The sequence below is a fragment of the Mustela lutreola genome, chromosome 1 (assembly GCF_030435805.1).
Source record: "Mustela lutreola isolate mMusLut2 chromosome 1, mMusLut2.pri, whole genome shotgun sequence".
In the NCBI taxonomy this organism is placed as follows: domain Eukaryota; kingdom Metazoa; phylum Chordata; class Mammalia; order Carnivora; family Mustelidae; genus Mustela; species Mustela lutreola.
In genome coordinates, this window is record NC_081290.1 from 272,358,196 (window position 1) to 272,371,766 (window position 13,571).

The 13,571-nt window shown below is 51.0% G+C and overlaps 1 protein-coding gene across 1 annotated transcript in view; it reads right to left on the minus strand.

The window, feature by feature from the left end:
- LRP4 (LDL receptor related protein 4) overlaps window positions 1-13,571 on the minus strand; it is a 50,119-nt gene that overhangs the window by 18,996 nt on the left and 17,552 nt on the right. Inside the window, exons 9-24 of the mRNA XM_059141248.1 lie at window positions 12,983-13,108; window positions 12,657-12,791; window positions 12,153-12,278; window positions 11,576-11,806; window positions 10,332-10,488; window positions 8,688-8,905; window positions 8,351-8,527; window positions 7,843-7,965; window positions 6,012-6,220; window positions 5,755-5,836; window positions 4,896-5,001; window positions 3,613-3,814; window positions 1,756-1,945; window positions 1,536-1,667; window positions 477-617; window positions 71-157 (exon numbers count right to left, since the gene is read on the minus strand). Coding sequence (XP_058997231.1) covers window positions 71-157; window positions 477-617; window positions 1,536-1,667; window positions 1,756-1,945; window positions 3,613-3,814; window positions 4,896-5,001; window positions 5,755-5,836; window positions 6,012-6,220; window positions 7,843-7,965; window positions 8,351-8,527; window positions 8,688-8,905; window positions 10,332-10,488; window positions 11,576-11,806; window positions 12,153-12,278; window positions 12,657-12,791; window positions 12,983-13,108 — 2,442 coding nt within the window. The remainder of the gene's footprint in view (window positions 1-70; window positions 158-476; window positions 618-1,535; window positions 1,668-1,755; window positions 1,946-3,612; window positions 3,815-4,895; window positions 5,002-5,754; window positions 5,837-6,011; window positions 6,221-7,842; window positions 7,966-8,350; window positions 8,528-8,687; window positions 8,906-10,331; window positions 10,489-11,575; window positions 11,807-12,152; window positions 12,279-12,656; window positions 12,792-12,982; window positions 13,109-13,571) is intronic.

The window sequence follows — 13,571 nt, forward strand, 5'->3', positions numbered from 1 at the left end:
TAAAACAGACGGGCTGTTTCCCCAGCTCTGGAGCCAGACAGGGGGTCCCTGGGCTGGAAGCAAGGCCCACCTGTGGTGATGATGTCCTCATGCTGCGAGCCATCCAGATTGGCACGGCTGATGCTGTGCAGGGTACTGTCTGACCAGTACACCTTTCCTGGAAAGGGAAGGCTTGGCTTAGCCTGGACCCTCGCCTCTCCCAAAGGGACACCCACAGGGATGCCAGGGCGTGTCAGAGAGAACCTCTACCCCTGAGCAGAGGCAATCCACGGAAATAAAGAATGAGCATAAGAGGAAAGTAGTTGGCAGGGATGGAAGAAAGGCCCCAAAGCATGCCCTCGTTACCCAAGAGGAAGCTACAGAGATGGGGGCAGGGCTGTGCCAGAGGGAACAGGAAGCCCCAGGCTCTTGGCAGGAAGCAACGGGAGAGGAAGAACAGCAGCTGCAGTAGCTTGGGGACAGAGGGCCACACGGACCTTCCTGGGGATCTACTCCAATGGCAATGGTATTCTTCATGGTAATGTTGATAGGTACCACCACGTCAGCAAAATAAGGGATGTCCAAGGAGACCATGCGTATGTCTATTCTCCTGGCGAAGATGAGGAAACTGTTCATGCCTGCCCAGGTAGGGACAAAAGGAAAGAGGACAGTCACCCTAGTGCAGCCAGTAAGAGGATCTGAAATCTCTTGTTAGTTTCTAGTGGATCCTGGGTAAGTTCTTTAAATTGCTCAAGCCTCAGCTTTAGCATCTGTAGAATGGGAATAAGGGCAGGGTATCCTGTAAGGACTAGGAGAGATCTGTACACAGAAAAGCACTTAGCACTGGGCCTGACATATAGTTGTAAACGAGAGCTCTTTGTTAATATTCTAGAAGTGACACACTTTTCAAGAGCTTTTACCATTTGGTTTAAAAAACTTTATGTTACGTGAAAAAGGGCTTTCCCTACAGATCATGGAGGGCCTATTCACAGATCCTTTCTCATTCAAACTCCCAAGGATGTTAGGGTTCAAATGCAGCCAGTCATGTAGCATCCCCTAGGGAGAAACATCAACTTCTAACTGCTGGGCAGCCAGGCCCTGCTCCCGGGACCTTCCAGCTGAGGCTGTCATCTATGTTGTAACACTCACAAAGTGGTACTTCCAAGGCATGACATTGGAGAGATCATAAGTTTTAATATTCATTATATAAAATCTGGGCAGATAAAACTGAAGTGACTTGTTTTAACCTGATCAGTGTATTATGACAATTTTCCAACAATGAAAGCAGGGCATCTGGGAAAAGAGCATCTTTTTCTAGTATGCATAGAGACCCCATAAGAACAAGTTAGACTCTGCCTATGATCCTGTCTACCTGGTCCCTTGGGCCTCCTTCTGGACTTTTCCTTCTCTCTAGAACTTTTTGGTCTCCTCTATGCCTCTCAGAGTACCAGGACCTATGGTTTCTCAACCCACCCTGGAGTCCACCCACAGGGAAGGAAGACAGCCACTGCCCCACTTGGAGAGGCTCTATCCTGATTTGTGACGCTCCAACTTACCTGGTGAGCAGGTTTTGCCATCAGGCATCAGGTTGATGCCCGTGGGGCAGGTACAGCTGAAGCCACTCGGATTTGGGGACCGAAGACACAGATGGCTGCAGCCTCCATTCTCCCTAGCGCATGGCGTGGACACTGCAGGGGGAGGTGGAGGGGGGTCAAAGGGGAGGTCTACGGCAAAGGAAGGCCAAGGAGAAGCCTCGGCGGGCTGAAGGCTGCTCACCTGGGGGCCGCCGGCGGTGGAAGACATGGATGTCCATAAGGTTCTCCAAATTCTCCTGCAGGGTCTCTCGGTCTAGCCCCGTCAGTCGGTCTGCGCTCTGTATACTCTTGGTCTGCCAGTCAGTCCAATAGATGCGCTCTCCGTACAGGGTCAGCCCAAAGGGGTGGGGGAGCTGGCTTCCAATCAGCACCTGCCAGGCGGGGCAGGCAGCATGAGGTCATCCCCCAGCAAGGTGCGAAAGCACAGAGCTGTGGTCAAGATGGATCCACCCACACACGTGCAGACAGGATACAGTTCCTCCACTGCCACCTGCTGGGCAACCTTGAGCAACAGCTGGTTATCAAATCTCTGAGAGGTGTCTGAGTGGCTCAGCCAATTAAGTGGCTGCCTTCAGATCAGGTTATGATGCTAAGGTCCTGGGATAGAGTCCCGCATCGAGCTCCTCCCTCAGTGGGGAGCCTGCTTCTCCCTCTGCCTGCTGCTCCCCCTCCTGGTGCTCGCCTGCATGTGCGTGCTCTCTCTCTCTGATTAAAACAAAAAACTCTCTGAGCTTTGGTTTGCCAATCTGTGATATGACCGTGACAGCGCCTGGCTCCAAGGGTTGTGTGATGATTGTAAAAGATCTCGTATGATTTAGGTAACTTCAGAATCTCTCTGCACAAATTATTTATTCATTACAAAAGGAGTAACAGTAGACACCCTCTTAACCAACCACCTTGACCGTGCCAAGTTAGTATCACTGCAAAGGGACAAGCCGACATCTGTGCCTGCTGGTGAGACACACTGGACACAGCTTGATTTAATGTAGGACTCCTGCCCCAAACATAATCTGAGTCTAAGGGAACAGCAGACAGAATGAGAGACATTCTACAAAATAACTAGCATTTGATTTAAAAAAAAAAAAAAGATTATTTATTTATTTATTTATTTATTTATTTATTTGATAGACAGAGGTCACAAGTAGGCAGAGAGGCAGGCAGAGAGAGAGGGGAGGAAGCAGGCTCCCTGCGGAGCAGAGAGCCCGACACGGGGCTTTATCCCAGCACCCCGGGACCATGACCCGAGCCGAAGGCAGAGGCTTTAACCCACTGAGCCACCCAGGCACCCCTGACATTTGATATTTAAAAATACAAAGGTCATGAAAGACACAGAAGGGACTCATTTCCTTGACTGGATGGGTTAGATAAGGATGAGGAAGTAGAGGTTAAAGAGACCTGATTACTAACCACAGTTGTGATCTGGGATTGGATCCTGGTCTAAGAAAGAAAAAAGAAAAAAAAAAAGCTACAAAGGACATTATTGGGGCAATTTGTGGTGAGACTGAACATGGACTGTTAATTAGACAGTAATGCTGTATCAGTGCTAAATTTCCTGGTTTTGATCATCACACTGTGGTTACTTGAGACAATGTCCTTGTTCTTAGGAAACTGAAGAATTTTCGGGTCACGAAATGGATGTTTCCAATTTATTCTCAGACGGTTCAGAAAAATAATAATGCATGTGTATGTATGTGTGTGTGTGTATAGAGAATGGTATACCAATGTGACAAATCTCACAACTTTTTTGTTTGAAATTATACCAATGAACAACAGCAAAAACAAAGAGAGCAATCATCCAGCAGTCATTTGGCGATTAAATAGTGTCCGTTGTGATGGTTAATAGGAAGGTCTGTGCACCACAATCTGACACAAATCCCCTAGTTTCCCTTCATCATCAGGCAACAATCCCCCACCCACCCTCCTTGGCTCCGGAGGGCAGCCACAGCCTCAAAGGAATAGCACACAGCTCATTCTGGGTCCTCCAAGCTGCCCCAGAGGCTTTCAGGGTCGTGGGATGATGTCTTAACACCACACGTACCTTCCTCTTGCTGCCATCCAGTCCAGCAAATTCAATCGTCTTCATGCCAGCATCTGCCCAGTAAAGCCGCTGGGACCCGTAGTCAATGGCTAATCCATTAGGCCAAGTCAGATTGGAAGAGATGATGACCTGGCGACCGGAGGCATCCATGCCAGCTCGTTCAATCTTGGGGCTTGCACCCCAGTCAGTCCAATACATGTACCTGGGCACAGGCAAGGAAGGTCTTACAGCATTCTAGTTAACCCCCAGGAGGACTCGGGGTGCCTAGGGTGCCAACTGCCTGCACTAGCTGCCCCAGCCTCCTGTCTCAGCTCACAGCCCCGTCCTGGCTCAAAGCTGTCTCTGAAGGTCTCGTACATTCTATCACTATCCAGAGGTTCCCCAGTGTTTTAATAAAGGCAGAGCTCAATGGCTCAAGGAGTGCTTGGCAGATGAGGCCTGTTCAGGGATAAAGAAAGAGGGGAAGTAAGAATGGGGTGCAAGAAATGTTTCCGTGGGGCACCTGGGTGGCTCAGTGGGTTAAGCCTCTGCCTTCGGCTCAGGTCATGATCTCAGGGTCCTGGGATCGAGCCCCACATCGGGCTCTTTGCTCAGCAGGGAGCCTGCTTCCCCCTCTTTCTCTCTGCCTGCCTCTCTGCCTACTTGTGATTTCTCTCGGTGTGTCAAATAAATAAATAAAATCTTAAAAAAAAAAAAGTTTCCTTGACAAGATGGGTTCAATAATTATGGTACACAAATTTAAAAGAATTCTATGTAAGCATGAACAAGAGCAAGAGAGCTCTGTATTATTAAGTGGAAAGATATCCAGGATGTATAGGTAAGGGGGGAAAAAAAACCAAGTTACAAAACAGTAACCATTGCAGTAAAACCAAAACCACCATCAACAGTACCAAACAGATATATATGTGTAAAAGAAAATCTAAAAAAATACCCTAAACCGTTAACTGTTAGCAATGGTCATTGCCGTAGAGTGAGACTATAGGGAATCTGCACTTATTACAGATTTATTTACTTATTTGTTTGTTTGTTGGTTGGTTGGTTGGTTGATTTACAATGAGTTCCTTTTGTTAGTAGACCAAAAAAAAGAAAAAAATTCAAAAGGTTTCCTCGTCCACTGTGGGGACAGAGCTGTCACTGTACTGTACCTCTGTGGTGTCTGTTAACTGCCCTGGCTGCCTAGGTGTGCCCATAAGATCTGGCCCCTCTTATTAACTTCCGGGCTCCCCTCTAGTGCTCAGAGCTGTGGGATGGGTGGAGCTTGTCCCAAAGGAACAGGTGCTCACCCGCCCATGGGTTCCACCACGATGTCCCGGGGACGATCAAGATTCTCCCAGATGAGAACTGTCCTCATGCTACCATCTGTGTTGGCCACTTCAATCCGGTCTGTACCTAATGAAGAAGTTAAGGGGCAAAGGTATGAACTCGATCCTTGGTCCTTCACCCTACTACCTTCTGCTCCCAGCACAGAGCCTGGCCTGCAGGAGATGATCAAGAAATATTTTGCGACAGATGCACAACAGATATGGAGGGAAATGAATTTGGAGATGATGATGCTGCAGGTCCAAGGACCACACTTTGAGAAGCTCTGCTGTAAGGCATTCCTCTTGCCTCCCAGACTCACCTGGTACATAGAAAATGCCCATTGTATTAAGACAGTGATGGAAGGAAAACCACAGAGCATTGTTTCCTTCTCTGAAATGCCTCAAAACATTTTTGAGCACCAGCTACACAGCAGCAGAAGCTGACATTTGATTGGCAAATGTCAAATCCTCAGATATGAGCGTCTAGCTTCAGTTCTTCTGACCCACCAAGAGCTAAGGCCAAGACAAGTGGTCTGGGAGGGATACTGGGTCCCTTCTCCTTGACATTAGGATTTTAATAAGAAGAATCCCACAGATGGGCGCCTGGGTGGCTCAGTGGATTGAGCTGCTGCCTTCGGCTCGGATCATGATCTCAGGGTCCTGGGATGGAGTCCCGCATTGGGCTCTCTGCTCCGCAGGGAGCCTGCTTCCCCCCCCCCCTCTGCCTGCCTCCTGTCTACTTGTGATCTCTGTCTGTCAAATAAACAAATAAAATCTTTAAAAAAAAAAAAAAGAAGAAGAAGAATCCCACAGAGCCAGGCCATGGCTGTCCTGTACATACCCGCATCTGTCCAGTAGAGCTTGTTGGTGACCCAATCAATGGCCAAGCCTGCTGGACTCTCCAAACTGGTATCCACTACCACCTAGACAGAGAGCAAAGCTGTGATCACCAATTGGACTTGTACCTCATCTCTGGGGCCCAACTGTCCCAACTCTCCAGGTTGGCAAAGGTATGGGAAGCCTGGTCCCGGGACAGGGTGGATTCCATCCCCTCCGTCCCTGCCCTCGCCGAGGGCTTGGGCCCTCGATGGGCCCTACCTCCTGTCCTGTTCCATCCCACTTGGCCCTGCTGATGGTGTCAGTGCTGACATCTGTCCAGTACACGTGGTCATCCCGGGAGTCCCAGTCAAGGGCCACAGCACTGCGCACGTCAGCCAGTGGGATGACATCGTCGGACAGGTCCTCGGTGTCAAAGCTGATCCGACGGATGTCCATCCTTCGGGCAAAAAGCAGGAACTTGTCAAGACCTGATCAAAGGCCGAAAGGGGTCTCCTTTTAATGCTCTAAATCCAATCACAGTGACAGACACAGACGCTCACCTTTGTGACATCTGGTTCAATCACACTTGCTGGGAGCTGGTGCCCTTTGTCCCCTACTCTTCACACCTCAGGCCCCCTGTGAGCACTGGGCTGACAGACTCAGGCTTTAGGATTAATGGATGAGGAAACAGACTCTCTCCAGGGCACAGAGGCGTATCCTGTTTAAGCGTCCATTAGCTTCCTCTCCTTTCCTCTCCTCTTTCCTCAGCCTCTTCAGCCATACTGGCTGGCCGGCCATCCACTCCCACCAGACCTCACTTCCTTCCTTCCCTGCCTGCCTCAGGGCTGCCGCTCCACGCCCGCCATCACCTATGTCCCCTTCTCTTCACAAGTTAGCCAACAACGTCTACTGAGCTTACTCCTTGCCTCGCCTGCCTTGTCTCCTTCACTCTCCTGGCAACTCTGTGATTCACATCATTCTTATTCTCATTTCCTGGATTAGCAACCCTGAGGCCAACAGCAGGTCAAGGAGCTCATCTACCTTCCCTCAGCCACAAAGCACCAGAGCTGGGACTTGAACTCAGGTCTGGCTCCGGAGAAGGCGCTCTGGCCAACGCCCTATACACAGCTTCTTCCCCGCTGGCTCTTCTTCATCCCTTACCCCATTCTGGCCTATCTGAATATTTCCCAGGGTACATATCTGCCTGGAAAGCTCTCCTTGCCTCACTTCACCATGTGTCTCCCTTTAACCTCTGAGAAATGCTTACGGGGGAGCTCCTGGGGAGTCCCGTTGTACCTCGCTGAGACAAGAGGGACAAACCGGGGCACTTAGAAGAATCAAGGAAGGTAGGTTTTCAATCAACGTGTGCTGAATGAATAGCCCCCGTTCCTCTGGATAGTTTCCCTCATATCAATCTCTGGGAAGGACCCAGATCCCAAGAGAAGTTTGGTTTTAACAAAGGACAAGAGGGTCAGTGGGAACACAGCAGAAAGTAAGAGCAGCTGCTGATGTGTGAGGAATGACCCCTGGCCCCTCGCTGGTCACGCCATACTCCTGCATCACCCCTCTCTCTGGACTCGTCTTAAGAAACGTCACCTGTCACTCTGAGCTAGATAGGGTGGCCCTCTGAAGGCAATGACCCTGCAGGAGCTCAAAGGAAGCCAAAATAGCAGATCCGGGAGCAAGCAGGGCACTCTATTTTCTCCCAGTCATCAGACACGTATTTATCCAAGGTCTCCATGTACAGAACATCATCGGAGGTCCTCATCTTGGCTCTTTGGTTTAGGGCCTGAAAGGACGTCTTTAACAGGGGGAGGCTAAAGGTAAAGAGACAGAAACCCCTTCTTGCTAGAAGGGCCTGGAACTGTCTCACTGCCTATGGATAAAGCATTTGACCTGGTGAAATGGTCCACCAGCCTGGCTGTGGGGACCCATACTTAGCTGGGTGCTGTCACTGAGCCCTTGGGCTTCAGCTTTGGTGTAGGAGCCACCGGCCTCATAAGTCCTTCCTCTCCCATGACACGCAAGCCCTTGGATTTCTATCTCCCGTTCCTTCCACACCCCCTCCACAAGGCATGTCCACTGAGGCAGGAGCCCCAAACCCACTTACTCTGGGCACAGGCGTGGCCGCTGATCTTGCGGAAGCCTGTGGGGCAGGCGCAGGTGTAGTTCTGGCCACTGGGCAGACACAGGTGGGTGCAGCCGCCATTGTTGTCCCCACAGCGGTTCTTCCCTGTTCAAAGAGCCCAGAGCAACAGGGTCAGGAAATACCAAAAGGCTGGCGGAGTCCACCCCAAGGCAGTTCAGTCATTTAACCAGGGTGTGAGCTCCCTGGAAGGAGGAACCACAGCTCATTATTTTTTCCACCTGCCCCAGGTGTGAACACAGTGAATCCCGGACAGAAGAGATAGCCTATGAAGGTTTGCACAAATCCAATCAGGACAGTGAAGCCCATTTTCTAGGGTCTCGATGTTGTACCCTGAATGTCCAGCAGAGGGAGAAATTGGCTCCTATCCGTGCCAACCACAGACTTCCTGGCCAGAAACCATGGCAGCTGTGACAGGTGCAGGGAAGGTTTCCAGAGGCACAGGAGGTTTACCAGGTGGGTCGGTTCTTACCTGCGGGCTGGCGCTGGGGGTGCAGGGTGTGGATGTCCATGGGGAAATGGAGCTTGTTGCGAATGATCTCCTGGTTCTTGCCAGTGAATTTGTTAGCACTGTTGATGCTCTTGGTGTGCCAATCTGTCCAGTACAGGCTGTCTTCAAACACGGTGATGGCGAAGGGATGGGGGAGGCCTGGGGAAAGTCCAGAAGGACCTCAGTCCAGACAGAGCCTGCCATGGGCTCTGGGCCCAGGCCTGGCAACTGCGCAAATCTCACCCCCTGCCAAGGCTCCTGGGGGCTTGGACTGGGGCAGAAGGATGAGAGATGAAGAAGAGTGAAGAAAGGACCTCACCCTGGCTAATGACAGCCTTGCGGTGACTCCCGTCCAGATTGGCCCTCTCGATGACGTGGTGCTTAGCATCCACCCAGTACATACGATGGCCCGCATAGTCAATGGTGAGGCCATTGGGCCAGAAGAGATGAGTATCGGCGATGATGCGGCGTCCAGAGCCATCCATGCTGGAGGCCTCAATGCGGGGGGTGTTGCCCCAGTCTGTCCAGTAAATGGTACTAGGAAGAGACAAAAGGAAATTGAGAGACAGGCAGCGGACAGCAGGTCGTAACAGGAATAATAGCGAGACTGGGGCCTTTTATCTGTTTAACCCAAGGGATTCCAACTAGTAAGAGACACATTCTGTGTGTAGTCCACAGAGTGTCTTCTAAATGTCTGAGCTTAAATGTCTCTAGCAGGGTATTCATTCATTTAACAAATCTCTCTCTCTCTCTCTCTCTCTTTTTTAATAATACCTTCAGGGCTGTCTCTTAGGGATTAGGATTATAGCAGTGAACAGAACAGACAAAAATCCCAACCCTTGTGGGAGATTTTTTTTTTTCTAATAACAAAAATTACTACTTTTTATTAATTAGATCAACCCTATGAGCTAATAATAAAAATATTAAGTACCTGCAATGATCTAATGTGTACTGTGGCATTTAAAATGCATCTCATGGGTCACCTGGGTGGCTCACTGAGTTAAAACTCGGCCTTCAGCTAAGGTCATGATCCCAGGTCCTGGGATCGAGCCCCACATCGGGCTCTCTGCTCAGTGGGGAGCCTACTTGCTGCTCTCTCTCTGCCTGCCCCTCTGCCTACTTGTGATCTCTGTCAAATAAATAAAATCTTGGGGTACCTGGGTGGCTCAGTGGGTTAAAGCCTCTGTCTTCGGCTCAGGTCATGATCTCAGGGTCTTGGGATCGAGCCCCACATAGGGCTCAATGGGGAGCCTGCTTCCCCCTCTCTCTCTGCCTGCCTCTCTGCCTACTTGTGATCTCTGTCTGTCAAATAAATAAATAAAATCTTTAAAAAAATAAAATAAAATGCATCTCATTTTGGGTAGGTGAAATGGGTGAAGGGGATCAGAAGGTACAAACTTCTAGTTATAGAATAAGTCAGTCACGGGGATGTAACCTACGGCATGGTGACTATAGATCGTCACACTGTACTGTATTATTTCAAAGTTGCTAAGAGAGCAGAACTTCAAAGTTCTCATCACGAGAAAAAGTTGTAACTGTCATACGTGACGGATATTAAAGAGACTTACTGCAGTGATCATTTTGCAATATACACAAATATTGAACCATTATGCTGTACATCTGAAACTAATATATGGTTATATGTCAATTATATCTCCAGTTTAAAAAAGGAGTCTCTTTTAATCTTCACACAGCTGGGAGGTAGGTGTGCTTTTTTTAAAAAATCACAAATTGTAAGTGAGGGAGCAAGTGAGGGAGCGGAGGCAGAAACAGCCTGACCCAAGGGCACACAGCCATTTAGCGCAGAGCCAGGACTCAAATCCAGGCGTGTCTGGGTGCACAGCCCATGGTGTTAATGCCACATTGTGAAGAGGCCCCCCCAGCAAGGTCTGGCCCAGGCGGCCTAGAAACTGTTGCTAGATATTGCAGGAGGGATTGGAAGCTTGAGGTTCAACTCACTCACCCCTCCATGGGGTGCAAGGCAATAGCCCGGGGCTTCTCAAGGTTTTGCCACAGCAGCACCTTCCGATGGGCACCATCCAGGTTGGCCACCTCAATCCTTGATGTCCCTGAGTCGGTCCAATAGAGCTTGTCATGGACCCAATCCACAGCCAGGCCCCCTGATGGAAAGAGACAGCAGGAATGGGTCAGGGATTCAGCCAACGCTCCTCTGGGCTGAAGTGACAGAGCAAAATCTTACATGAAGGTTTTGGGTCAGACACTGTTCTGACCATATTCTGACCACGTTCTGACCATAGTTATGTATACTAACTCACTTGATCGTCATAACAGCTCTGGGAACTAGATACTAGAACTCCTGTGAAGATGAAGGAGTTGAGGCACAGAAGAGTCAAGGAACTGTCCAAGGCCAAGCACTTCTTCCTCACAGCAAACCACATTCTGCTTCCTGAATCCCGGCTCCCTGACCCACGTCCAGAGTCTCCTGCCGCTCTGGCTCATGCGTTTGCAAACTGTGGCTCAGAGTTTTGTAGAGGTGTTTCAGAAGTTCCATAGGCTTATGAGTCAGATGTGCGTGATGCCAGATTCTAATCCATTTCACTGGGTTGTAGAATGGGCTGAGATTATAGAGTGAGCTCTTGTTTTTTTGTTTTTGTTTTTTTTTTTAATCTGTAAACATTTGGATGTATCTCTCTGGATCAAGGAGACTATCCTTAATACAAAGCAACCAAGACAAAATTCTGAGCTGAACCAAATGCTAAAACTTAGAGCACATTGTAGGGGCGCCTGGGTGGCTCAGTCGTTAAGCATCTGCCGTCGGCTCAGGTCATGATCCCAGGGTCCTGGGATCGAGCCCCTCATCAGGCTCTCTGCTCGGTGGGAAGCCTGCTTCTCCCTCCCTCTCTGCTTGTGTTCCCTCTCTTGCTGTGTCTCTCTCTGTCAAATAAATAAATAAAATCTTAAAAAAAAAAAGGCTTAGAACGAATCGTAGCTGCTGCCCATAAATCTCTGATTCCAAATGATTATATTCATCAAAACATCTCATTACTATTGAGCCCAATAATGAGCAAATATCATAAACCTGAACCGTTAAAATTCACGTTTTTCGCTACTAGAATTCCATCCAAGATTTCGCCGGAAGAAAAAGATGTTCTGCTGCCCAAGGTTTGCGAGCCACTATCCTGTTCCTTCCACGATTGCTTTGTACATGCTGTGGCCCTGCCCTTCCCCTCGGGCCTCATTCCCTACCTGGACTCTCGAGCCCTGTAGACACAACCTCCTCCACGTTGCTGCCGTTGAGGTTGGCACGGAGGATCCGGTCCAGGGTGACGTCCGACCAGAAGACGAGCTCACGCCGGTGGTGGAAGTCAAGGGCAATGGCGTTCTCCAGGTTGTTGAGCAGCAACGTGTACTCGGAGCGGTGCGGTAGCACCTGCCGGATGTCGATGCGATTGGCGAACAGTAGCACAGGCTCCGGCCCTGGGACGTGGCATAGAAATGGGGCCCCCACTGGGCTCCAGAGCTGTCCCTGACACGTGTCAGCATGCACCCCCAAATCCTCAGCAGACAAATGTGGCCTCCTGCCGCTGAGGGCATGGCCACAGCTGCTGATGACTGGACTAGAAGAGTGGGAGCCTCCGAAGCATACTCTCCCACCCACCCCACCGCAGCAGAGTTTTTCTTGGGGCTCAGAATGCAACTCACAGCTCCACTGTCCTGAGAGGAAAACTCTCTCTACCTGTCAGCAAATCCCCAGGGACTGGAGCCCCTGGATGTCTCCAGGCTCAGCCCTCTTCCCAACAAGCCGAATGTCAACAGCCCTTACCCAGAGCCTTGCAGCTGCGCCGGTCAGGTCGGAGCTCGTAGCCTGCTTCACACCAGCACTGGAAGGCCCCTTCGCTGTTGGTGCAGCCCTGGCTGCAGTACCCCTCCTCAGCACATTCATTCACATCTGGGAGGACGGGGCGGGGTCAGATCTCCATTCTGCCACCCTCTCCCCCCAAATCTCAGGCTGACTAGTCGCTTTCCTGCCCACATACCCATCTACTCTCCAGGCCCAGTGGGAAGGGTATACAACAAGCGGTTAAGGGCGTCAAGGTCATGGAGACCTGGGCTGGAATCCCAACTCTGCTCTCACCGGCTCTGTGGCCGTCAGTAAGTTACTTAACCTCTCTGGGCCTCAGTTTCCCCATCTGTGAGACAGACAGGACCATCGCCACCTGCTAAGGGGATGATGAAAGGAGGTCGCGTCTGTCAAATGTCTGACCCATGGGAAACACAGCTGTCTGTCCGCTGCCCCTGCCCAGCTCCAAAGCAGGCCCCAGCTCACCCTGGCACATGTGCCCATCCTCGGTGAGCCGGAAGCCCGTGTGGCAGGTACACTGCACCACCCCCCGCACCATCTGGCACTTCTGGGCGCAGCCACCGTTGTTAACATTGCAGTTCTCCTCACCCGTCCGGGGCCCTGTGCCAGCCAAGCCAGAGATGGGAGTTGAGCCCAGAATCCTCCCCCAGACAGCCAACTTGGCATTCCACCTGGACCACGAAGAACAGCTCCCGAGGCCGCACGAATCCCCGGGGAGGATTCTCTTTGAACCACATGGGTGGGGTTCAGCCACAGACCAGGGGCCAGGCCCGCCCACTGGGGACACTCACGGCAGTTCTGCTGTGGGCTTTCGTCACTGTTGTCCCCACAGTCATTGACCCCATTGCACAGTTTCCTCTGCCCGATGCAGCGCCCGTTCCAGCACAGGAACTGGTCCGAGGCACACTGGGGGCTTCCTAGAGAGGGAGGCAGCAGAGCAGGGCGGTAGAGAGAGGCAGGTCACAGCAGGGCAGGGCTTACGTCAACAAAAGGACGGGAGCCTGTCATTTTCTAGGGCGAACTGGAGACAGATGAGACTCAAGGTGGGAGGGTTGGGGTCCGGGGCAGGAAGCAGCTCAGACAGGGCTGGCTGGATGTCTGCATTCGTTTGCTCCCCAGGAACACCACAGTGGGACGGTGAGGGATGTGGGACAGAGGGAGAGAGTGCATCCGTGTGTCCCGCACCCGGCAGCATGGCCAGGCCAGTGGGGGCCGTCAGCCACAGAGAACAGTGCCTGCTCACAAGGCCAGAGCAACAGGCGGGCTGACTGTGTATGAGTCGGAACGTGAGAGGTGGCTGATGTGTCCCAGGCCACACGGCTGGGCAGGCAACAGAGGCACCTGGCTTTGACACTGGTAACTGAGAAGGGCAAGAAAAAT